The sequence below is a fragment of the Ptychodera flava genome, chromosome 16, assembly GCF_041260155.1.
Source record: "Ptychodera flava strain L36383 chromosome 16, AS_Pfla_20210202, whole genome shotgun sequence".
In the NCBI taxonomy this organism is placed as follows: Eukaryota; Metazoa; Hemichordata; class Enteropneusta; family Ptychoderidae; genus Ptychodera; species Ptychodera flava.
In genome coordinates this window covers 26172633-26198782 of record NC_091943.1, presented here as the reverse complement: position 1 = coordinate 26198782, position 26150 = coordinate 26172633, and the positions used below count along the sequence as shown (strand labels likewise).

The window sequence follows — 26150 nt, the reverse complement described above, 5'->3', positions numbered from 1 at the left end:
TGTGAAGCCACGGTGATTTTTCTCCCAAGTCAATAAATTTTGGTCTGTCTTTCTTGTACAACAGGACACCTGATAGTTGTTACTAACTTTTATGTAAATCACCTCCGGCATCAAAGGATAATAGTTTCGGTAAACTCAACAATGATAGTCCCTGGGCGACAGGATGTACCCATACATGGTCGTATTTTGTCTTTTTCGAAGATATGGGAGTCTCATGTGCTGTATCACAGTCCCTCTAGAGTGACTGTGGCTGTATTGAATAACGTAAATCTAGCAAGCAACCTTCCTTGTAGCCAAAACTTATGAGGCAGTGACCTCCTTTGGCAGTTATGATTTTTAGCCAAGCAGGATTTTCCCGATGTCACCATGTGCTGACTGATGCCCACATATTCCTTACCTTCGGAATCGAGAAAACGAACCCCTGTCTTTACTCTACTATACATGCTGTAGTTATCCATATAATGCTCCAAGTATGCGATGTCTATTGTCTCATGACATCCCATTATGTATGTATGTATGTATGTATGTATGTATGTATGTATGTATGTATGTATGTATGTATGTATGTATGTATGTATGTATGTATGTATGTATGTATGTATGTATGTATGTATGTATGTATGTATGTATGTATGTATGTATGTATGTATGTATGTATGTATGTATGTATGTATGTACGTACCTATGTATGTATGTATGTATCTATCTATCTATCTATCTATCTATCTATCTATCTATCTATCTATCTATCTATCTATCTATCTATCTGTCTGTCTGTCAAGCAGCCGAGCATCGCTCAAATCGTAGAACGAAGGGATACTTGGCACATCATGGGTGTGCCTACCCCTTCCATTCCTTGAATTCACAAAGTAAACCGACCTTAAATTTATTTGTTTTTCATTTGCACGTTTGCTACACATCGAGCCGGGGACTTGGCAATGAGCCCAGCAGCTATGACAAGCACAGTGACTAAATAACATCCACGCAAGATGATAAGTCAGCAGAGGAAACCCGATTCAGAAATTTTGCAAGCGAGGAAAACGGTCTAGTACTCTTATCGAACTACGCAAACATACGCCCAACAATCTCTAGCTCGAGATATGCATGTACATGTATGTTGCAGCGACTTGAAGTATGAGGAAAATCCACGGTGGCTTTGCTCGGTAAGTAGGTGACCATCCGAGTTAATATTCAAGCAGTGTACCTTTAACAGTTTCCTCTATCTCGAGTGCAGGTTGATCAATCACGAGGAGATAGCCGCTTCCTGTGACATTGTCATTGATCATCGCTTCGCCTGTGTATCGGATGGGTTAGGAAGTTGTCTTTTAAGTCCTTAGAGTTCGGGTATCGGAAGCGGTGTCTTTTACTACCGTACCAAATCGTCAGCATTGCCCTTCTGCAGAGAACAAAACGTTTGGTATACAAATTGACAGCTTGTATTTAGATTTGCAGAGACAGAATCAAGACGGCTAGGTCCACTGACCTGAATTAAACGACTAACAGCGAGAATGGTGATTCGCTTATTTTATTTATTTACTTACCTATGAAGTCACTTTGTCATCAATGTTACCAGATTTTCTCAAATATTTACAATAATTTCAAAGCCTACATTCGCGGAACAAGCAATCACAATATTTATTAAACTCTTTAAACAAGGGTCGAGTTAGTTATTCATTATCTTATTAATACACCAACTCGATTCACTTACTTACTTACTTACTCACTTACTTACTTACTTACTTACTTACTTTAAGTGAATGAATGGCTGACTTACTGGTGTACAAGCTAATTTACTTGCTCCCTTGATCGCTTAACTACTTACTAATACATTAATTACTATACTCTCACTTACTAGTATTTTACTTATCTACCTACCGACTCAATCATCTGCTTACCCAAAACGCAAATACATACATACATACATACATACATACATACATACATACATACATACATACATACATACATACATACATACATACATACATACATACATACATACATACATACATACTAACTTTGTGTATACGGTGATTGTATCATGTGATGTCATCACTAACTCTCTAACATCACCAACAATGTCAAACACTTTTGTAAAGCAAGTTATTACAAAAATTGTAAACTTTTATGCATTCATCAAATTTCATAAGATACCAAAGTTTTCGCGATATGACGCCCTTCACTTAGAAACACCGAGTTGCAATGGGTCTGTTTATCTTATCTAGGCAACAACATTTAATGCATTATTAGCCTTACTTGCAAAATGAAACGATTTCTCAGTGTGGTTTAATAACCCTTGATCGTCGGCTGTTGAAAGCTCTGTCCTTGTAGCGAGATCGCAACAATTTGAAAAATTGGCCGGGGTGTTCGCAAAGCCCCATTTACATCGGCACGATGAAAGCGAACCGTCACGACGAAAGATGCTAATGGCAGGACAAAAACTCTATCGGCTGAGCTAATGACTATAATCTGTCTTCATTCGATGTGAAGCGGCTTGTGAAAGGTCGCAATTATTCGAACCACATCCTGCCGGTGAAAAATGGATCCTGAAATCAGAGTGTATAAATCTTCCCGTTCTCACACAGTCCAAAATCTACTATGTCTTGTTACCGGCGGCGTATTGCTTTTAGGAGTCGTCAACTATGTCAAAAATGGCGGTTTAATGAGGTGTCGCACGAAAACAAAATACCATCCGTGGTGGAGTCAAGGCGCCTCAAATTCAATTTTTATTTGTGATAATCTTCTCCGACCATTGCATTGTGGGTAACAGGAATGCATTGCTGAACAGTACGTTATTGCTATTTGATTATTTTGTTTATCCTGGGTTTTGAAATAACTTTAAAAACTGACAAAGTTACACTCATACGCCAATTCCAGTCCTATAGGCTTATGAAACATTTATATGCTATTTCAAGTTGTACAAAATCGTAAAATATGCAAATAAGTTACTTACTTACTTACTTAAATTACTTATACATAAAGGGAGATGGGCGTCAGAACTCTGCTCAAGGGTTGTCAGGGACCCCTACGACCGATGTAAACACTCTATCTAGGGTACGTTGATGAAACAATGAATATCGTCAAATTTATATGTTGCAGCTATGTTGAAGTGATGCATCTAGATATCTTGCATGGAATACATTGTTTGTAAACAAGAAAGTCGCACACGCGCAGTTGCGACGACACCCAGTCACCCTTCCTTTAAGTTATACTGTCACCTGTTCCAATTTTGCCATAGTTACCATGTAAAAGAGAAAATCTAACCAATCACAGAGTTTAAGCGGGTGGCCGCTTTTTAAAACACAGCGCCCTCACATGGGCATTGTGAATACAAGAAACGCCCTTTGACCATATATGGGCATATTTTGATTACAGGTGACTGTATACCTTTAAGTTACGTACACGCAAATTCCTCTTCTCCGCCAATTTCCTGAACGTCGAAAAAGTCTGATGTTTTCGTCGACAGAATAAATCTAATTGGACGGAGTAATCTACTTTTGCTTAATTCTTGATAAATAACTCGAATGCTTGCGACAAATTATGTAAGAACCTTCTCGAGAGCGTGAAAGTATCGAGAAAATGATGATGTATCAACGACTAAGTACGCGCTATTTTATTTTGCTCGTTGCAGGTCACATCATATGTTGAAGATGCTATCAAAGCTTACAGGTTCGTTGCAAATATACAGCGACAGCGAAAATACTCTCTTCAAATTGCAATTTTGTCAAATTATCGTGGGCGATTCAAAATTTGATATTGTGACGTTAAAATGAATGAGGAAAAACGATCAACCGACGGAGAGGAACGGTGATGTCACCATGAAATATTGATTTCCGTGTCAATCAAGAGGCAAGTCGGTATATTTGAAATAGCCTGTCACAAATTAGACCATAAATGTTTTATATTACAGTCATCCTTTCGCAGCACCAGCGTAATCTGATCATCGGAACAACGTCAACGCGCTGTATGCAGTGATCGACTGCACTCCCAGGGAAACGCAATCGGCTGCCTGCGTTGCCATATTTTTTGAGGCAAAGACTCCTTTGTCTCACACACTTCAAGTCCAATGCCACACTGAAGTTTATGACGTTTACCATTCAGCGGAAGAATGACTCGGCCCAATTTATGTTCACGGATTCGAAGACTTCAGCGATCTTCGGTTTTACAGGCAAACAGGTTGTGATCGACCAGAAGGTGAAAATTCTGCCCCTTAGGCCATTTAAAGAAAATTCTTTGTTTGCCGTCCTTGAATGTTTGAAAAAAACCTACCAGCCAGCTAAGGGCTCAATTTTTAGTTGGTTTCTTTTGGAAAAATAATATTTTGTTTGAAATAGTGTTAACATTGTGTTGTTTTCTTAATTTTCTCTGAAAATCTACCAGCATGCGGACGCAAACAAATAATTTTATTTACAGCGCCTTACTCGTAATCTGGCAATCATGATTAATCACAGATTATCTATCTAAACGCCAGTGTGGGTGACATCTGGGAGGATGGATGGATGGATGAGCACTTGGCGGTAGATTGATTTGTGGTCGGACGGAGGAAGGATGGACGACTGGACGGTTGGATGGGAACCAGTGGTATGGTAAGTTGATGGATAGATGTGATGGTGACTCCAAAACGCATCACTTAATTGTGCGCCTGGTATAGCAGACAGATACCTATAATTTTAACCATTTCAAAGTTCTCAAATGAAAAAAAGTAAAGTCAATGTGTTCAATGTATCTGCAAATGACGACTGTAAACCCTTGAGTATGAAAACGATGGACGCTACGTGTGCACAAAATATCACTTCTCTCGTTTATCATTTAGTCTTTCAGCAAGAGTGGAGATCAGAGAAGGATCATCATTGGGTACGAGCTAAAAGGACTTTCTCCCAGAACATTCTGACACTAGTATATCTAACCCTAGAGGCTCCCTCGGTCGGTAATGAATAGTGCAAATCGCTCTCTTGAATTAGTACACTAACCGGACGAGGCGATTTATGCTTCAAAGGAGAGTTTCCACCATTTGTCACCCATTTTTCGCAAAACCCATACATTCCGAGAATGGCAAGGGTGTTATTGGCGACACACGTAGACAAAAAGCGTTTACATTTAGCAAAGATAAAGTATTAATGTGAATCTTGAGGCTTGACGCTGAAAGGCTTCAACAGAACAGATGACTGAATATTTTATGTATCGTTATTAGGGACTTGAATGGGGGGGGACTAAGGGACGGACCATTAGATCTTGGGAGGTGAGGATGGTCACAATCAGATTGTGAATATTTTTTTTACAATCGTAAATTTTTGAAAAAAATATTCCAAATGAGTCATGATGTGCTAATTTCTTTTCTCAGTAAACTGTCGGATATCATTTTTTGCGTTCTGATTTTATTTGTTATGTTTAAAACTAGTCTGAATATTTTCCCCCCAACATTTTGCTTTGAATTTTTTTTTTCTGTTTTTGACCACCCCCTTCCAAACTCTAATGGTCCATCCCTAATTGAAAAGACAGAGGTTGACGTGTAGATGTACGGGAAGCAGTTCGCGTGGTTGGGCCTCCAGACAATAACTAGCCGCCGTGTGTCATCATCATCACTACATAGATAATGCATACGCCATGAAAGTGTTATCTGCTTGCCGCCTCTATCTTGTCGTCGCTGACTGCGCTTTGCCAGCGTTATCACGGAATCATTCATGTATCAACTGCTTGTTTTACGGTGTGAACATAACCATCGGTCACGCAACTTCTGTTGCCAGGCTGTTAAGATATACAACTTAAATGCTGAAACAGACGTTGAAAAACGCCAGATATCGACCAATGTTCATCTGTATTCTCATTAACTTGCTTGTGGCGCTTGCCAGAACTATGACACGGCGCGAGAAATTGGCGGACACGTAAATACACTCCGCAAGGAAGATGTTATTGCTAATTGCACCAAAGAACATGACAAAAACGCATCATTCTGAGAATGCCCGTGAGCTCTGATTATTTTTCAAAACAGCATCACTGCCCCGGAGTACAAATTACAGAATGGAGAGGGGCATGTACTCCGTGCTTGTTCCCCTCGCTGGCGAGCTCTGCCGTCGCGAAACGTCGAAAACCCTAATCTGAAGACATGGTTTAACTGTCGGCTCGTCTTCGGACTTGTTCTCGGTTTTTAATAGTTATCCGTTTACAATAGCCTATTGTTGTGAAAGTTCGGTAGAAAGGGGTGCATATTTGACGGTAGTTTACAGTGGCTGCAGCGATCTCAAAAAGCAATCTCCGGCATGGATTTGAGCTGAAACAATGTTTTTAAAAAGTTTGATGAAGTTGCCAAAGCAGTAACTTAAAGTTATATGAGGTTGTGTCAAATTTGAAGTACTGACAAGTTATCGTTAACAATCATAGTGACGACACGCAAAAGCCAGAGCCGAAATTTCCGGAAAGTGATCTAAACGTTCAGTGTCTCCGGCTGATTTTTAACCGGTCAGTTCTCCCTTTTCACCAGGACGGGTAAAACCTGAGCAACGTTATATTTTCATTACTCAATTCAGCTTAATTCTAGGTCTATCTGAGATGCTGAAGGCTTTATCGATTTATGCGAATTGTAACTTTAACGACTTAATTCCAGCTACAGGGATGACGATGTTCTGAATTCCCGACACAGACGTTGTATCGCTTGAATATTTCTCAGGCGATGTCGTCAGCAATGGATCATGGAGCGTTTTAGCCAGTTTTCACTCGCTGTACAAATATATATGTGAACTCAAGACGGTACACTGACGTTCTTTCGAATCGAAAAGAAAAAATAAACCCGACGTTCTCGAACAAGTTAAACCAGTATTGATTTTTATGACGCATGACTTGTGGCCAATTATTGCGAAATTTGTTTGCCTGTAGTACAAGGCTTCCTCGTTTAAATAAGTCTGCCGAGTGTTACGCGACGGTCAATACACATTCGATTCTCCCTTGATATTGTCGTCAGCTTATTGGAAAGAACGGTGATGAGTTTTCGAATCGAAGCTGATGATGTATTCCGCATGTTTCTATACATGTGACTATCTATATCACAGTGGCCTTCATGACTTCAACATCTCTCGTGTTTGCTCTCAGAGTTTTGAAATCCTGCGGGTAAAAGTGAGAAAATGCTTTTCTGTACAATAAACGCCTTTAAAACTTGGATAGGTGACCAGGATAAGGTCAAAGAATCATTTTAGTCGTATTTGTGTATTTTAGTATTTCAAATATGTATGTATGTATGTATGTATGTATGTATGTATGTATGTATGTATGTATGTATGTATGTATGTATGTATGTATGTATGTATGTATGTATGTATGTATGTATGTATGTATGTATGTATGTATGTATGTATGTATGTATGTATGTATGTATGTATGTATGTATGTATGTATGTATGTATGTATGTATGTATGTATGTATGTATGTATGTATGTATGCATGCATGCATGCATGTATGTATGTATGTATGTATGTATGTATGTATGTATGCATGTATGTATGTATGTATGTATGTATGTATGTATGTATGTATGTATGTATGTATGTATGTATGTATGTATGTATGTATGGATGTATGGATGTATGTATGTATGACATGCATAAAATAATGTACTGTGACAGACCCTTACACGACATCAGAGCTATATGCCCTATGATTTAAGAGGTTTTCTCAATACAGAAATGACAAGACTGATATATTTGTAGAGGATCGATGGTGGCAACATGAATTATTTATGTGTTAATCATGGTAACAACACTTTGCAACTATAGGACTGGTTTGCTATATATCTCACATGATCTACACAAATTGACAAACGAGCAAGTATTCTATATTTTGCATCACTCGAGCTTGATCGTGAAGGCCGCTCGTTTACACTTTGTAGGTTGAGTTGAAGCGTCAGCTCTGTTTGAAATTTATCAAGATTTCCAACCGCCATACTATACGCTCTGTGACCTGCAGCTGTCGTACAGGGTATCGCAGGCATGGAGAGATTATGAAAACTTGTCGGGTACAAATCGCGGAAGGATTTGACTAATATGATGACGAGGCCGCAAACTGTCGTGCCGCTCGCATTATCAAAATGCATTGGAAGGTCACGACCCAAGTCACGACAACATCATTAACATGATTGAGCAGAACTTAAATGAGAGTCAGCTATATCTTGACCACTTTAATCTCGAGGATGTTTAGTTCATTTTTTTCCAAAATAGATTGATCATCTCAACTTTTCCATATGAAGACAACAGGAAATCAGATAAGATTCGGTGAAAGATTTATGGACCCACAAGGGGAAATATGCTCAATACAGTTTTTAATCCAATCTTCAAATTCCTAATCACGAATTTTTTAACGTGCATGATAATTGACATTAATTTCAAATGTTCATTGTTCGTTCGTGATTATTTTTTTTCCGTCACAAAATATTCTCAAATCTTGGCTGGCTATTTTGTCACGTATTTTGCTCTCGTGTAATCTCGTCATTACAAGGAGCGAGATGTTTCGTTGCTTTTCGTTACACAAAGTCCGGTACACTGATGCGAGACAAATCGAAAATAGGACATTAGTATTGTAATTGCCCATTACGCGAAATGATTAGGCCTACTTCAAAATGCATGTACACTTAGAAGGGCAAATTTCAGGCCACTGTGAAATTGTGATGTAATATCATCACTCATGGACGGCATACATATTCATAGGGGGGAATTAGGGGTATACGCAACTAGCAGCTGAATGAGAGAATCTTTTCCATGCTGCCATATTGAATACGATTCGAGTCAAGTATTCACTCACCTCTCAAAAAAGGTAAATTCTGAACGACATTCATGATAATGACTTTCATCATGCCATGCAGTTCAAACACTACAGTAACTGTTCGATACACATCACCAGACCACTGAGCTTTGACTGTACGGACAGTATATCTTACCCACTTATCTCCGAAATCTTAGAGTCTCAGATTGTTACAAATAGCAATTCACAGCATTCACAAATGTCTTGGCTTTATGAAAATGTTATATTTAAATGGCTTTACAGGCTCGGGTTTTTCGCAGAGAATTAAATAACTGGTAAGGGCCCAATACTTGTTTTCGAACCTTGAAACCATCATCATAGACAAGGAGACTCGTATTTGCAAGATGGGCACGATGTCAAGGGAAATATTGGAAGTGGAAGACCGTTATACGTTGATAACATCGCAGTTTTTGCAATCGGTTTCCATGGTAACCAGGCCCGCACAGGACTGTGTAAGTATCAAATGGCATAGTCCTAATCATGACGACAGGCAAGATCATCCACAATGCAGCCGTTGACTTTAATTTTCGAAAGTTTGAGAAAGACATTCCATCATCCACTGCTGGAAGGCATGGCAGCTTTTCAGAGCTCTGCGCAGATGCAGGAGCAGCTGATCACGTGTAGCATTCAGTTCGGAGACCCAATTACCCTCACAAATATTCTTTAATAGGGACTTGTTTTGATAAATCTGCTGCCCCATATGAGTCGGAAGAAATACACCAAAGACCAAAGCCGAGACTGATCGGTCATAATGACGCAAGCAAAGAAAAAACAAGAAAAAAGGAAAAAAAAAGAGAAAGCTTAAATTCTTCGTTTCCTGGTGAAAATCATGGATAGACTTAGGTTATTTGATTAGGTACAGCGGCGAGGGTGGGTGATCAGGTTACTAGTTGAATATGTTAACGTTCTACCTGACATCTGCACGATTCACGGAAGCACATTTTTTGCGTACACTTCGCAAAATGGTAAGTGGTTGAAGAAGCGAATTAGCAGCAAGCGAGTAACTGGTGATTTACATATTTGTAATCTGAGCACTGATGTATTTACACAAGTGGATCCTCAGGTGATTGCGTTTTCATGTTCTCACTACGCTCTTGTTTGATGATGTTTATTTTAATTGGACGTTAATATAATAATGAATATACTCAACGTTCTCAAAGAAAGCAAGTGAGTGTCGTGATGTTGAGTAATTTCTTTCTTTTACTTGTCGGATCATACAACTGGTATCCACCGTACCTGTCTTGATGCATACACATACATACATACATACATACATACATACATACATACATACATACATACATACATACATACATACATACATACATACATACATACATACATACATACATACATACATACATACATACATACAGACAGACAGACAGACAGACAGACAGACATACATACAGGCCATGCAGACAGACAGACAGACAGACAGACAGACAGACAGACACATACAGATATTCACATGTACGAAAGTATACTGACATACGCATACTTATGTTTTCTTTCGCAACGCGAAACTAAAATATCAAAAACATAATCAGCGCGTTTTCACTCACGAACTCGTAGCATTTAAGACACTGCTGTTTTTCAGGAACTAGATACCAAATCGTTCATCTCATCATTTATAGGTACGTAATACGAAACGATCATTTCAACAGGAAGACCTTTTCTATGCTAACATGTATGCGGTTACCAACAATTGATAATTGGCATTTGCAAAAGTCCCTAAAAGCGTTCCAGCGACAATAGTTACAGTGATCGAATTTCTATCAATGGACTCTTTTCCATCACTGAAGAAAATTATGGAGGTTACGCACGCCCTGAAACGGTTTGAGCGGTGATTTACAATAAATGTGAACATAGCCACGAGGGTCTGTATTCATTTGTTTTGGTATTTGAGAAATGGAAAAAGGAAAGAGGCCATTAAAGTTTGATTTAATCGTCTGGGTTTGCGAAGTAGGTCCCCGTTTAATGCTCCAACGCTATACATAGACATCCGTCTACCCCTTAAAGAATCGATAATTGGAGCAAAATGCACACAACTGCCAAGGGATTCGACAAAATTTGCAGCCATTCACCAACGTTTCTGAATTTTCTACATCTATTAATTTACGTGTTGCCTCTAAATATGTTGCTATTTGTGTGCATCGACTGTTCATTCCAAACGTAAAGGTCAAACTTTCACATAATTTCGATTACAAATAAGGTATACAGTTCAATAGAGCTTTCCATGTCTGTCTGCCTCTGTCTCTGCCTATGTCTGACTCTGTGTCTTTACGTCTCCGTCAGTGTCTCTGTCTGTAGTATGCCTCTTTGTCAGTCTCAGTTTCTGTGTGTCTTTCCCTGTCTGTCTGTCTGTCTGTCTGTCTGTCTGTCTGTCTGTCTGTCTGTCTGTCTGTCTGTCTGTCTCTCTCTCTCTCTCTCTCTCTCTCTCTCTCTCTCTCTCTCTCTCTCTCTCTCTAACGGAACATCTTTACAGACACATAGAAAACGGTCGGATTCAACTCTCGCAAACAACGGTAAAACATGCATATATTTGGCATGTTTTAAGTTCGTGAGGAAAGCATTTGAAAGCTGTAGGGAAACCGAAAAAGAATATTGTAACGCGGGAACATTATCTTTCATTTGCCTTTTTTAACAGCTGCGTATATATGACACTACAAACATTGCAAAATTGCATGTATGTCAGCCGTGAACGTCTTACTGTGCATTTTTAACACATGATAAATACAGACAAAGGGAGTTGTAGGTGACAAATCGCCATATTTTGACGTCAGAGCGATTATTTTTGCTCCATAATTTATTCTTCGTTCCATCATTCATTGAATATTTGATCGTCAGTCTGTTGTACCCGAGTGATTCAATCTGTACGACCAGGTGACCCTTTATTCTTTGCAATATATGAATAATTACTCAATCGTGATATACCATGTCCTGCCACAGGTTTTCATGTGTGGTTGTAAATGCCTATCTATTCAGTCAGCAGAATTACTCCACTCCATTGTCTGTCAATTCAACATAAACTCTTTCCGTGCGCAACTTTGAAAGTGGCAGCTTCAGTGAGGTTGAAAAAGAGAAATAATTGTCCTGCCGGTCGATCAATATACAAACTTCAAATCAGGAAAACCTAAAGATCTTTTCGCACGTAAGCATAGTTCCTGTAAAATGGCGCAAATTTGTACATGGGTTGCACTTTACTTTTCTTGATAATATATTCCGCAATTAAAAAACAAACAAACAAACCAGACAGGCTTTCGACCCTCACTGGAGCCATGCTTTTGAAAGCACATGTATTTCTTTCTAGACTAGTTTAAGATACAAATGAATTATTGGAAGTACGTATATACCAATCAACAATGGCAACGCGAACTACTGAATGAAAGACCCAAAGGTTTTATTAATCTTAATACTATTTTGCAAAATATTCAAGGGAAATCTGGTTTCAATGCAGTTTTACGTGCCTCTTGCTTTCAAAAACCGCAAGGATGGTTGAGGTCATTTCAACCAGGCAAACTCACACCCACGCTTGCCTGTCGAAGATCATCATGCGTTGTGATAATTAAAGCGTACTTTCAGGTAGACGCTCGATGGAGAGCGGCTAGTCAAACAGCAGCTTAAGTGTTTCTTGAAGAGTTTTCGTCTCGTTGACACAGTTCTATAATCAGTGTAGCAGATTGCTGTCCGTGTCTGTTCACCATGATCAATTTGTTATGCGTGTGATTTCGACGGATTTGCATGTTAATCCACAACATTAAATCCACAACATTATCTAGTTCGATTTCATTATAAAATCGTTTTCTTTAATCCGTCAGTTTCGGATCTGGGAAACTTATAGAGAGGGAGACAAAAGCGAACCGACATATTCTCATCAACTGGCGTAAATATTTGCTAGAACATACATGCCTGTACTTCGTCAAGAGAAGAAGCTATTGCGTCGGTGAACGGATTGTCACTCATAGAAATAATGGACGATTTTCATCCATTGAAATGTAGACGCGGCGACAATGCAATCACGCGGTTGTTGTTTGATCTTCAAATAACTTGTGGTTTCATTCTCTACCGAGGGATCGAAATTGCAAAGCGATAGTCGCTTGGGCGACCAGGTAATTTCCGTGAAGATTTTTGTGTGTGATTTTATCTCATTACCTACTACAGACGCACAGACACATGCATGCCATAGACTGTGTGACGTCATGGACATGCAAATTAGTTAAGCAAGATTTAAAAATGACTCGGTTACTCCACATTTGCTGAAAAAACTATGTAAATTTGCCATCTTTATACTAGAAATACAAGCTCTTCATGAGCCCAGCATGGATCTGGACGATCATCTCAGTTGACTTCCATTGTGAAGAAGAAAGTGTCCACATAGTAATTTTATTTTAATTGAAATATTTTCCAGAAAAATCTGTAAAAGAAAACTTGGAGTTTTTCCCCGAAAATTCTATACTTATGTCTTTTTCAAGGTGGTGTCTGAAATTCTATCAAATGGAATAGGATTGAACGATCTGTTTGATTTTAAAGTTTATGAATATAACCTAAAGTTCTTGTCGACAGAGATCACGTGCAAATGTACCACGGCTCTCCACAAACGAGCTTTGCGCTTGCGCGCTGAAAGACATACCATATCTACTTCGAGACTGGTTTATCTCGCTCTTCAGTGCATCGCTACTCTGTAGCAGATGATGAAAACACGATGCGATAAAAGCAAGATGCTTGTTCACAGCCCCGAACCATTGAAACTACACGTCTTATCTCGAATTCACCCCGAGTTCACTCCAAGCTATTCTGCAAGTCGTCTTTGACTCGGACTTAGTACTACAAACCGCGAGGGGCCTGGCAAATTATCTAGTCTGCCCTGTGCACTGAAGGACAACGACAGATAATGGATATCTTCAGCTATTCTTTTCATGGAGTCGCAATCGCTGACGACATACGTTGGGTATGAGACGACGTGTCGTTTAGCTGGTGCCGACCGTCTCTCTTAGAGAGCAATGGTACTCTGCATTGTTTATCACTGCAAACGTTGAAACACTGACGTCAGAACACGAACGATGGCTCGTCAAAAACATCACAACATCGTGTTTTCACGAAATCACATCTAAATTACGAGTATAGAATCGCTCTCAGTCCCAGTGGTGTATCGCTGTGCCTATTCCTAGGCAAGAAAGATAAAGTTGACCATGGAGGTAGCTACATCCTTGAGTTACACAACCACATGGCTATAAAAAGCGCCCTCAAGCAAACAAATTACCGTTGGCTTTTGTTTTTATAAACTTTCGTTGCGGTGTGCATGCACTTAATTCGTAAGGTTGCAAGTTAGACGTTTGCTACCTTTTGTGTTGTTTTGTCAACACTGGTGATAACACCAGTATACCATGCACTGAAACCTAATTTAATCACTAATTGATCGCCATATGAACTAAATGATGCCTGCTACCAATGGACAGTTGAACCTGGATAGCAAATGTCATTACCAAGATGGATTTATTGTGTGTGTTCTTAAGGGCCTGGTGGTGCAATTGGGGGAGGGTCACTATTTTTCATGCAGCTGTTTAGGGGAGGGTCACTAAATTCTGTGCGAGTATTTGGGGAGGGTCGCTATTTTCTTGTGCAAGGAATTTTCATAAAATATGACAAAATCTATCAAACATAACCAAAAGTCAATAAAATTGCATGTTTCAGGTCACAGAATTCAAAAAGTTTCCAAATATTGGGAACCAACAGTAAAGTTCACACCAATCTCTCCTTTATGCAAGATGCTTATTTTATGGATAATAATTTTTATTTCAGGCTTTATTCACATCTCATGAATGATGAAATCACATCTAGGTCATTCTTTCTGCTTCAATGTACCGCTGGATACCACCGACTTCTGCAAATAATCTTTTACATTATAATCTTTCATCAAACATTTTGAAGACAAAGCTTACTAACACAACACAACAAAGCAATGTCTTCTAACATCATCTGTTGGCACAACATATATTGAAGACTGTAATTGACAATTATTGACTGAACTCTGGTTAAAAATAGATTGTGTTCAAGTGTGATGACAGAATATAGGTCTACCTTATTGAATGCTGATTTATAAATTATTTCAAACTGAAGACGTTATTAACTTCATGTTTCTTGAAAAGGACTTATTCTAATAAATTGAAGGAACTAATAGGCACAAATTTTAAGATTGTATCAGTCTGGATTGTATATTCTATCTCTACACTCAGTACCTACAATATAACACTAAGGTATGGCAAGACACACAAAATATTCCATGTGTTACTCGATAAAAAATCATTGCATTTGCATGACTGATATATTTTAATATAATGAAACTATATTTTGAAAATCAGGTACGGAAGACATAATTCATACATGCATTTTGAGATGGTGTGTGCATAGGCAATTGGACTGATTCTGAAGGCTTCTTGAGATGTAAATTTCTTCTTGAATGTATTTTTAACTTCATGTGTTTTCAGTTGCTGATTGTCACCGTAAATCTGAATGAAATATTTCTCAAAACTTGAATGTTAAAGGGAGGATGCATTTTTTACACTGAGCTGTGGATACACAGGAAATTACTCCAATCAGTAAATCTAAACTCGTAAATCAAAGCACACATATGTGTTCATTTGCAATAATATATACAAAATCCTCTGGGTAAAATTCTTCAAAATATATTTGTCATCTATAACTTATAAATATTCAGCCTTGACAGCCAACACAGATTTCCTAAGCTGATAAAATTCTTTAATCAGTGAGAACTCTTTACGGAGCAGAAAACAAATTCACCTTTTCAGATTGCTTGTCATGTGAAATTAGAGGCTTTTTACGGAAAGAGAATTTTCTTGACGTAGTTTCGTACAGTGACGTGGAGCTGTTCTTTTGTTGTGGCGTAGACATCCAGGGCTAACTGCTGGGCAGCTTCTGAACCGCTCTTCATTGCTTGATAGACAGGAAGTGTGATCTTCTGTTTCCCTGTGGTGATGACAAATCGCATAATTTCATATATTAAGCTCGAGCTAATATGTCTTGGGGGCAGATATTCAGACTCTCAAACTTTTACAATTCTCTCCTGCTCCACTGCTTTTGAGGGCTCATGTTGAAGAATTTGAGGTAGGAAAAGTTTTCACCATCTCAGTTTCATTAAAATCAGAAATTCAATTTTCCCCCGTAGATTTAACACAGAGATGGCAGCCATTTTGAATTTCGAAATACCGGTAAATGTTAGGTAATTTGTTTATAAGCACCAATATTTGTTTGACCTTTGATTTTAATTCTTGTTTTGTAAAAAGAGTGGCTAAAAGCTTCATTGAAGACAGTTTGAGCAAAACTTTAAGTCTTTCAATTTTTAGGGGTGTTCTACTTAAAAAGTGTAGCGCTGGCAATATTAAGTTATTCACTGAAATTCCTGCGTGTCTAAAACAGGCAACTTACAATGCTGTATTGTTACTGTGTGTAATTTACCTACCTGTTGTTATGAACAATACACTACTGAGACAGCTTGTGACTAATTTTGTTCCCTGGTTATACTCTGACCTTATTTATGAAAAAGGGGCAAAGGTAAACCAAAGCCTTGACGTCAAGAGGCAGATGGGTTATGCAACACAGACCAACTGAACTTGCCACAATTACTGTATTCAAAAGTCACGCCAAATCTTTCCTAAAGAAATGGCAAACTGCTCAGTCTTCTACTTTGTTCTATCAAGTGACACTTCTGCAAACGACTGAGATCAGACATTTCAGAAATACCAGTTTAAATGGAGGTGTTATCCTTGAATGTCTGGGGAAGACCGGTATCATTTCTAATTTGGGGAGGAAAGAATAAGATTTCCTACCTTGACTTCCTAAAAATGCTCTGACTTTGTCAAAGTGTTCTTGGTAATCATTTTCCAGTACTATCAGAGACCATCTGAACCAGAACTGGTGAAACAATCAAAATCATAATGTCAAAAATTATTTTTGAAATGAACAAATAGATGTGTAAAAAATTAAATTCATAAATGAATATATGTGAATAAATAAATAAATCAATCAAAATAAGTTTTGAAATAAATTAGAGCAATAATCCCCTCTAGAGGTGGGTACAAATCAAGACTAAGGTAGCTCAACCATCACCTTACACTGCAGCGCCAATCAGTGACACGGTAGTATCTCGTAAAAAGTGACCTTTGAACCTGAAATCATACATCAACATATATATATATATATATATATATATATATATATATATATATATATATATATATATATATATATATATATATATATATATATATATATATATATATATATATACATGTACCTCTGTGTTGTTAGAGTCATTCACAATGTGTGGATATGCCTCGATGACTTTCTCTATGGTACCATCTGGTAGCTTGGACTTCGCCAATAGTGCATCAAGGAAATGTAACACCTGGTACGTTGGCCAATCAGAGACATCCCTGGAAATGTCCTCCTTGCCCTATTGTTAAATTAAAAACAATGATATGCATTTACGTCTAATCGTGAAATGATTACTAATTTTTATGAATTGCTATGAACACATTAAATTTGAATTCATGGCGTTTTATGGGAATAATAATATTAAAAATTCTTTCCAATATGAAACTATCTGTAGAATTATTTTGTATACCACCCACATACAATTGTAGAAAGGTGTTGTATACAATCCTAACACAAACATGAATATTTTCAAACTTGCAAAGGCCCTACCTTCTGCCATCCTTGAAAAATTACAAACTTAGTTAACTATTTGCTGAAAGTTGCTGAAAGTCAAACATACTGTTTTGTTGATATTCAAGTGTGGCTGATGGCAAATGTATGAGGCATTGAAGTACAGAAAATCAAAAGCATTATTTCTTTCTTCTTGACCCTGCTTCTGATTGGCTCACCTCAACATTTTCCCCGGCCCACACTGCTGCCAGTCTCTCTGCTGGTTTGATCAGAGAATCTGCCGCTGACAAATCGGGAACATAGGGAGGCCATCCGGCTGTGTGCAGCCACTGTTTGTGAAACTCAAAACCATCCCTGCAGTATGGTCAAAGTTCAGAATATCAGATTGATGTCTCAGACAGAAAATGCATGTACTTTGAAGGAATTGCTTTGAGCATGTACAGCACTTCACCAGAGGCCCAGTATATCATCCTTAATTTTTTTTTCTTTCAATTTTAATCTCATTGGCTCCTGATTACAATTATTGAAAAACACAGGCTGTGCCAGTGTTGACTTCTCACAACATAGACCTTGGAATTGCAGAAAAACATTGGGCAAATCTAAACTACCAGTGCCCCAGTATTGAGTCTAAACGAATAAACTTTACCACAGTGTTGGTCAGAGAAAACAGACAGGTCAGTTTGTGAATTGGATCTTGTGTTATTTCACAGTGTAGGCATGTTAGGGGTGGACCATTGATATCCTAGGTGGGGGGTTGGGGGTTGGGAAGACTGATGAGGTATAATAATTTTTCCCTGATCCATTGTACATTTTTTCCCACTCTCCCACCTTTGTTTTGTCAAGACATCTCTGACTGATGCTTTTTCCATTCACATTTACTGGGAATCTTTTTTTGAAAATCTTCCAGACCCCCAGGATATCATATGGTCCATCCCTTATGTCCAGACTTCATACGAAGCTGTATATTTACTAGGGTGCACCCATGGATCTTATTTTCAAACTTAGCTATACATTACTTTTATATGTGTTGTGCCAAGCAAGCACACATTCTCTCTATCAGTACAAGAACATGACACAATATACGTTGGAAGCAAAATCATGAATATATTGTGAAAAGTCACATACACTGGGGCTTTTACTCTTTGGCCAATCTCTGACCATTGCCGTACAAACAAGCATGCTCATACAAGTCTCACCTGAAAATATAGCATAACATTAAAATTACCTGTTAGCCAGGTCTTTTGCCTTCAAGTCTGGGAAATATTCCAAGAAAAAGTCAAAGAAATCTTCAGAAACAATACTCTGTTTAAAAGAATTATGGAAACAGAAAGACAAAAATTTACTTTTACTGATAGGTCAAACACTTGCTAGTTTCACAGAAAAATACAGAACATGCAGGCATACATCAGAAGCATATTGGAGTACCTGGGCATTTTTCACAATTTTATTTTGATTTTTCAGAGTACAATACTCTATGGATCTTTACCACTTTGGAAAAAATTATCAACTACTATTATTGAAGTCATACATGCATTACCATGCGTGAGTTCACAAAGCTATTATCATTAAATGGAGAGAAAAACAGATTCAAAAGCATAGTAAGTTATTTTCCCGACATGCTTCCGAAAGTTAGCATGATGGGTTGTATGAATGCTAGATGACACACCTTATACTTGAACTTGTCAACATAGGCTCTCAGGAAGCGGTCAAAGTCTTCAAAGGTGCCCACTTCGTTCTTGAGGTAGCTACAGAAACAGTACCCCTTCTCGTAAGGAGTCTCATTGTACGTGTCGTCGGGGTCAACGCCAGGGTCAATGGCAACTCTCAACTTGTTCAGTGGGTGGTCCTGCACGAATTATGAAGAAAAATCAATTGTAATGTACTGTCACTAATCTGAGCAGTAAATATGGACATTTAAAATATGAATTATTAAAACAAAGGTTGTTATTTCTCTGCTGACAAAAGAATGCACATTTCACTGAAATTTCCCTACGAAAAATTAAGATAAGACTTTATGATGATTAAATTTTAAAATGTCTGGTTTAATATTAAGCAAATATAATATATATTTTTATGTTAGTTTCATTGTATATATGATGTGAAATAAAATGCTAAAAAATTGTGTCTGTAAATTCTTTTAAAAAAAATAAATCTTGAATTCAAGAGATCATTAAAGCACACGTGTTGAAGCGACAATTTTGCGTGTTCTCTCAGTAATCAAATACTGGTAGTAATTTCTCTAGGTATCTGAATAGCCACTGAACCACTTTGAACATGTAAATGTAAATGTACCTCTCCACTTGAATCAAGGTGTCTTCTGAATGAAGCACGTCTCGTCGCTGCCTCAAGGCAGGTGTACGCCTCACCGTTCACCTCCATGCAGATGCGGCGCTGGGCGTACATGGTGAAACCCTCGTTCAGCCAGAAATCACTCCAGGTGGCGTTGGTCACCAAATTACCAAACCAGCTGTGAGCCTAAAAGAAAATGAAGATTTAATTCTCTATTGCCGTGATATGCGTACAAAATGATATTATTATATGTCCATGCACTTTACATCAGAATGAAAGATTTTTGTGTTTTTTTTAAGGTAGAGTGTCATTGGCTGTTGAAGATCAGACAGTCAGTATTTCAATAGCTAGAGAAAAGACAAACAAACAAACAGTTTATCAACTGACACCTCAGTGTCACTATGTCATAAGTAAAATTTTTTTGGTAATATGGGCTGCAATTTATAAAAAGAGAACAATGAGTGTAATAGTGACAATGATAACAAGTATCTTTCTTTCGTTTGACATGGGAAAAATTGTGTTGTCTGCTGAGCGTGTATAAATGTTTACCAGAAAAATGAACTGCAATGCTGCGTCAATGCACGTCATCACTATAAATTTCATGGCTTGTAATCGTCGCAGCCAGATACTATCTCACTCACCAACTCATGCATCACGACTGTTGTCAGGGACTTGTCTCCCACTATCAGGGTTGGGGTCACAAAGGTCAAGCAGGGATTCTCCATTCCACCATAGGGGAAGCAGGGTGGCAGAACCAGTATGTCGTATCGGCCCCACACATATGGACCGAACAGCTTTTCTGCCGTCTTGATGTACTCTTCAACGACTTCATCAAATTCGGCCCTGGCAGCTTCCTTTTGTGGTAAAACAAAAGGAATGAAAATGAAACAAGATTGTTTTTCCCTTTTATTTCCCTCATTAATTTTTTTCCAAAAAATTGACAATAAAAATGATTTTAAAAAATCAATGATTATTTAAATCTCCCATAGAATACTGTGTCAGCAAATGATTATTGTCTGATGTTTGCTACTTGAAAGAAATGGAAGACCTATTAAAGGTATACTGTCACCTGTTCCAATTTTGCCACAGTTACCATGGAAAGAGAAAATCTAACCAATCACAGATTTTAAGCGGGTGGCCGTTTTTTAAAAACAGCACCCTCACATGGATATTTTGAACACCAAGGAACGCCCCTTTGACCATATATGGGCATATTTAGATTACAGGTGACTGTATACCTTTAAGTATCAAAGGCTTGTGTGAAGTGGAATACATCTCTGAGACAGTCTTCTGCATACTAAAATGTTTACACTACTTTTCTACTTTTTGCCGACTCATTTTGAAGCGTGTGGAATTGCTGATTTTTTTACCATCTTGGTTTGTCTGACAGTAGACAATTTTATTTCCCTCTGTAGAGTGGCCATTGTGAATTTCAAATTTCAGTAAGTTTTGGGTAATTTGTTTCTCGAATCCAAAACCTTGCTTGGTCACCCCTGATTTTCATTCTAGATTAAAACAGAATGGTTTGAAGTTTTCATTTGGAAAACTGAGCCAAAGATTCAAATTTTTTGTTTGGTGGTGCAAATATTCTCAAAGGAGCTTATACAATCATAAAGTTATACACTGCCGTCTCCAAATACAGTAAGTGATTTTATCGTACGATAACAACGAATAATGAAAACATCAACTTTGACATTACCAGCAGAGCAGGCTCTGTCCAAACTCGGCTTCTCGGTCCGATCTCAGCGGACACAAGATCACCCACTGCCATGGCAACCAGGTACGCTGGTATGGGTATGGTCATGTTGAACTTGAAAACGTTTGGTTGGTCTCCCTTCTCCCATTCATCGGCACTCATCACAGCTGTGAACCCATCAGGCACCTGGAAAACAATGCTTACTGTCACCAAATCTGATGTTGATGGGTTCAAGGATGTTTGATTTACACCTTGGACTTTCGCCCTCAGGACACCTACTCTAACCCTATCCCTCCTTTCATCACAATGGTTTATCCCAAACCGATTGTTACTAATGGCATTTGCACGAAAGTTGGGGTGAACAGGTCAAACCTGAGGCCAAATTGGTGAGTGGGAAATCTCCGAGTGGTATGTCTTGCGGGTAGCCATTCCATACACATGCATTTAGGGCAAGTACAGTACAGACCAACATTTCATATTGGAAAAGATGAAGAAATATGACAGATGGGTAATTCTGGGAATCGTGCTCGTAAATTTTTGAAGGGGTAATAAAACAAACAGTCTCAGATATTTTAAGCACTGGCAACTTGTTGATAAAATATTCACAGACCTTTTTTTCGTTTTTAGGAAAAAAATTCAAAAATGTCTGAATTGCCTGAGTGAATCAACCAGTACAGTTTTTCAATTCAAATGGTCTGGTAAAACAAGAAGAGCCAAAATGAAACCGAAAATATCCCAAATGTTTATGCATGATTACATTCAAATTACTTTGAGCAAAGTCCCTTGTCAAATTGCCAAATAATGCTATTGTGTGCTATGACAACAGGGAACAGTACACTACTTGTCTATGCACAACACAGCTACAAATACGGTTTTATTTGATAGAAGCAGCTATATATCAATAAGTAGAGGGCAAAACAAAATGTAAATAAATATAAAAACATGGCCCTGAAGAAAACAAAAATGATTTATTTGACTTACATATACTCTTTATAACTCTGAAACTCACAACAACTTTAAGGGAGCAACATACCATATAGACACTTTCAGATTTTTATTTTTTTCTCAGTTGTAGAAGTCCCAACCCCCAATAAAGTATATATTTTCTGAAAGCCGTGATATTGGGAGATCCGACCGTGTACAGTACACAGTCATTACTTGCATAATAGTCGCGTAAGCGTTTTGCTGAACCTTCCAAAAATTGGTTTTTCCTTCCTTTAGCGAACACGCTGCAAGATTTCCCCTTAAAATTTATGCATTGACAAGCCTTAACAATACCCTTCAAATGCGTGTCTGCGGTTTTCTCTCCGAGTCATACGGTGCGACAATTCCTTGAAAAGCACCTTAGTCTAACACCTTCAAAAGTGCATAACAAAAAAACAAAGGCACATAAAGGAAATCCAAAACTCTCAAAGTGTTTATAAGGTATGTCGCTACCTGAAAACATTCAGTGAGTATGGGGTTTTCCAATTCTCACCTTTACAGTAGCTGAATATGTAGATTTGACTGCTGGTGTGTCAATGCAGGGAAAGAAAGAACGGTTCAACACTGCCTGGCCTTGAGTGTACATATACGGCAGCTTTTTACCTGAAAGAGAAATCAGAAACATTTTTATGACACTATTTTTGGCTTCAAATATTTTTCCTCTTGTAAAATAAGATTGGGTCACATTTTGTAAGAAAAATATCACATAGTCATCCTTTTTGACAAAAAGATGTTCTTTGAAAGTACTCCTCAAATTTACCCGTGGGATGTCAAAAGTTAAAGGGCCAATAATCATAACATTTGATAATATTTTCATTATTATTGTTCTATGAAACAAATACATAAAACTCCTTATTTTCTTTCTTAAAGTATTAACAATAATGAACAATAACCTTGAAAATATAATGAATCAATTGCTCTAGTACTATAGGCAACATCATAGTTCACAAATGAATTCTAGCCTTGACTAAAATTCAGTTGTCGACAATTAAATTGGACATGCCATACCTAACCATAACATACAGTCTTTATTGAAAAGCTGAACACAAGGCACTTCAAAATAACGTTTGGAGTAGGATAAGGAATTTTATTCACAGTCAGAATAAAAGTCCTGAATAGTACATTAAAATTATTTTGAGGCTTTAAGTGCAACTTTAATCTTTGTATACTATTTGAGAGAAAAATAAAGAAAAAGCATAAATAATTCAGAAAGATATTATGAAAACTCTCATTAGTCCAACTCTATTCACACTTTGGTGGAGAAAAACACAAATAAAAATGTTTGAGGATGAATTTTATGAACAAGGTGAAATTTCTACTTACCAACTGTTTGTGCAGGTGCAAGCCAGTCAATACCAGGTGCATCATGGGTAACTGTATACTGGATTTCCAGTTGGAATGTCTCTCCCGCTTTGCATTTCAAGGGAATGTTCAAGATGGATCCATACTTGGCGAAGGGCTTGATTTCAAACTCCAAACTCTTCCCGCTTGGTTTTTGGGTGATCTGGCGTATTTTCAAAGTGTGTGTATCTAGATTGACTGCAATTTTCAAAATTATGACAACATCAAAATGTGTATAGCTGCAACAGAGCTTTCAAGAACATCAATGGTACGGCAGCTTTTTTTTGTAATCACCATGATTAATAGTAGTTAAATTTTTCCGCACTTCAAATTTAAATGAAATGAACTTTGCTCTAAAATATGTGAAGTACCTGGCCTCAAACAATATATGTAAACAACCTTCAGTTTTGGTCACAAGCAGACCTAAAATATACTTTAAAAATTTGCAGAGCTTTAAACAATTTGCAACAAATTCAGAGCAAACTTACTTCAAAAATTTTTTCAATGACAGTGTGTATGTATGGGTAAAACTTTTGCAACTTATCTTTAAATTTGAAAAATGACATAAAATGCCCAGGCCTCATGAGAAATTACTGTCTGTTATTGACAGACTGACCTAAATTTTGAATACATCAAAGATATCATAGGTTGCATATTAACAGGGTATACACACACAGATGGATACGTATAGATATATTACTCAGGTCCTGGACTGTAATCATGGTAATCCAGAATGTCTGTTACATTATGTAATTAGAATATCTTATAGATTAAATTATGGTTAATCAGGTGAGGAGATACATGATTCTAGTACTGATCAACACTTTGTAATTTTCCAAGACCTACTAGTTTCAAATCCGAAAATTAATTAATTTATGCATTATTCCGTATAACATAACGTATAACATAAGTGGAAAAAAACTTAAAAACACACACGCAAAAAAGAAAAAGACAAGTTTGGGAAAACAAGAGTGGAAAAATAATTTTTAGCACGTAATCGTGGGGCTGAGTCCACTCATATGTATCTAGTTGTTTGACGAATTCATAGTTTTGGGCAGAATGTTATCATTGGGATTATAGAGAATAATTTGAAGCTCTTGAAAAGGAACTGAAGTTCAGTAATTACGGAGGCGTAGAACTTTCAGAATGAACAATGGTATAGTTTGCCAAGTGTCTATTGAACGATGAATGCATAGTTTCACTACAAAATGGCAATTCAAAAAAATATGAAATCGAAAATTAAAGGAAATGTGTATAAGTGGCTGGTCAGATTGATGACTAATGAAATTGAATGAATGTTTGCAAAAAAGAGTGATATTGAACAAAATTTGCTGTGTTCTGTGTTGTTGAAACTGACCAGCCATATGTCAAAGTTTCGGTAGGTCGACTCTATAAACGTTTTTTTCTTGTACGATACTAGCTGCAATAATTGTAGCCCTTGGTTGGTGGGGATTGGGCTTCTGTCGTGCGGCTCGCGCCTTGCCCCTGGTTGGGGCAAGGCGCGAGCCGCACGACAGAAGCCCAATCCCCACCAACCAAGGGCTACAATTATTGCAGCTAGTACGATATTTATTTGTTACAAGCATGAAAAAATCTTTAAAAGCTTCTCGTTGTCCATGTTTTAAGGCAACATGTACAAATACTGCAAATTGTAACTTCTGTAGTATAAAAATTCCTTAAATACTCAATTTTGTTAAAAGTGACGATGATATATAATTAGTCTATATCACTGAATGATGCGATCGACTCTGCACTGTAGAAGTGCAGCGCCGTCTTACCTTCATTGCAATCTTTAGAAATGACGATGTCGAGAGTTGCCTTAGCGTTTATAGACTTGGAATCGAAACTGACGTCGAGCTCGAGGTGGAAATGTGTGACTGTAAAATCTTTGTAGTTCGATGCAGTAGCGACGTCCACAACACTGTCGGAGTGCAGCGCAGTGTTGTTGGCAGCCATTATCGAAACTCGTGTGTGTCACTGAAGCTCAAGTTGGTCACGATCAGGTGACTGAGGAGAAAGGTCGGAGGTCACGCACTACAAAGCATCAAGTGGGCGGGGTCGCATACTGGTGAAGCCCATCACACCGCAACAGCGTACGGCTCGTTGCTAAGAATGCATTCCTAGTGAGCGAGCGGAGCATTACTCTACATACAGAACAGAGAGATATACTCGGCACACCATGGGCGTGCTTGACCCTTCCATTACTTCATTTCACATCGTTAACAGACGTTCACAGTTTGTATAAACTTGCACGTTTACTGAATCTACATTATTCGAAACCATTAGCATTGTTTCTACAGACTTATAACATTAAGCCGCGAGCGCCTGTGGTTACGTTTCCCTTACCGGGAAAGCCCATCATATGGTAT

At 37.9% G+C, this 26150-nt stretch overlaps 1 protein-coding gene across 1 annotated transcript; it reads right to left on the bottom strand.

Annotated features, from left to right (window-relative positions):
• Window positions 1–14558: 14558 nt before the first annotated feature.
• Window positions 14559–25787, bottom strand: LOC139114429 (aminopeptidase B-like). The gene is made up of 12 exons (XM_070676160.1): window positions 25560–25787; window positions 23764–23979; window positions 22934–23043; window positions 21460–21642; window positions 20402–20614; window positions 19764–19946; window positions 19138–19317; window positions 18697–18773; window positions 17690–17825; window positions 17101–17259; window positions 16634–16718; window positions 14559–15773 (listed from the first exon to the last, which is right to left on the bottom strand). The coding sequence occupies exons 1-12, from the start codon at window positions 25735–25737 to the stop codon at window positions 15625–15627; spliced, it is 1869 nt and encodes a 622-aa protein (XP_070532261.1). The 5' UTR covers window positions 25738–25787; the 3' UTR covers window positions 14559–15624.
• Between the last annotated feature and the right edge of the window lie 363 nt (window positions 25788–26150).

What these genes read in the sequence shown, in the direction of transcription:
- LOC139114429 (XM_070676160.1), bottom strand. Translation starts at nt 25,737, where the DNA reads ATGGCTGCCAACAACACTGCGCTGCACTCCGACAGTGTTGTGGACGTC. An exon ending in TGCACCTGCACAAACAGTTG is followed by an intron (nt 23,044 to 23,763) that starts GTAAGTAGAAAT and finishes TTTCTCTTTCAG; the next exon opens with GTAAAAAGCTGCCGTATATG. An exon ending in CAGTCGTGATGCATGAGTTG is followed by an intron (nt 19,947 to 20,401) that starts GTGAGTGAGATA and finishes ATTTTCTTTTAG; the next exon opens with GCTCACAGCTGGTTTGGTAA.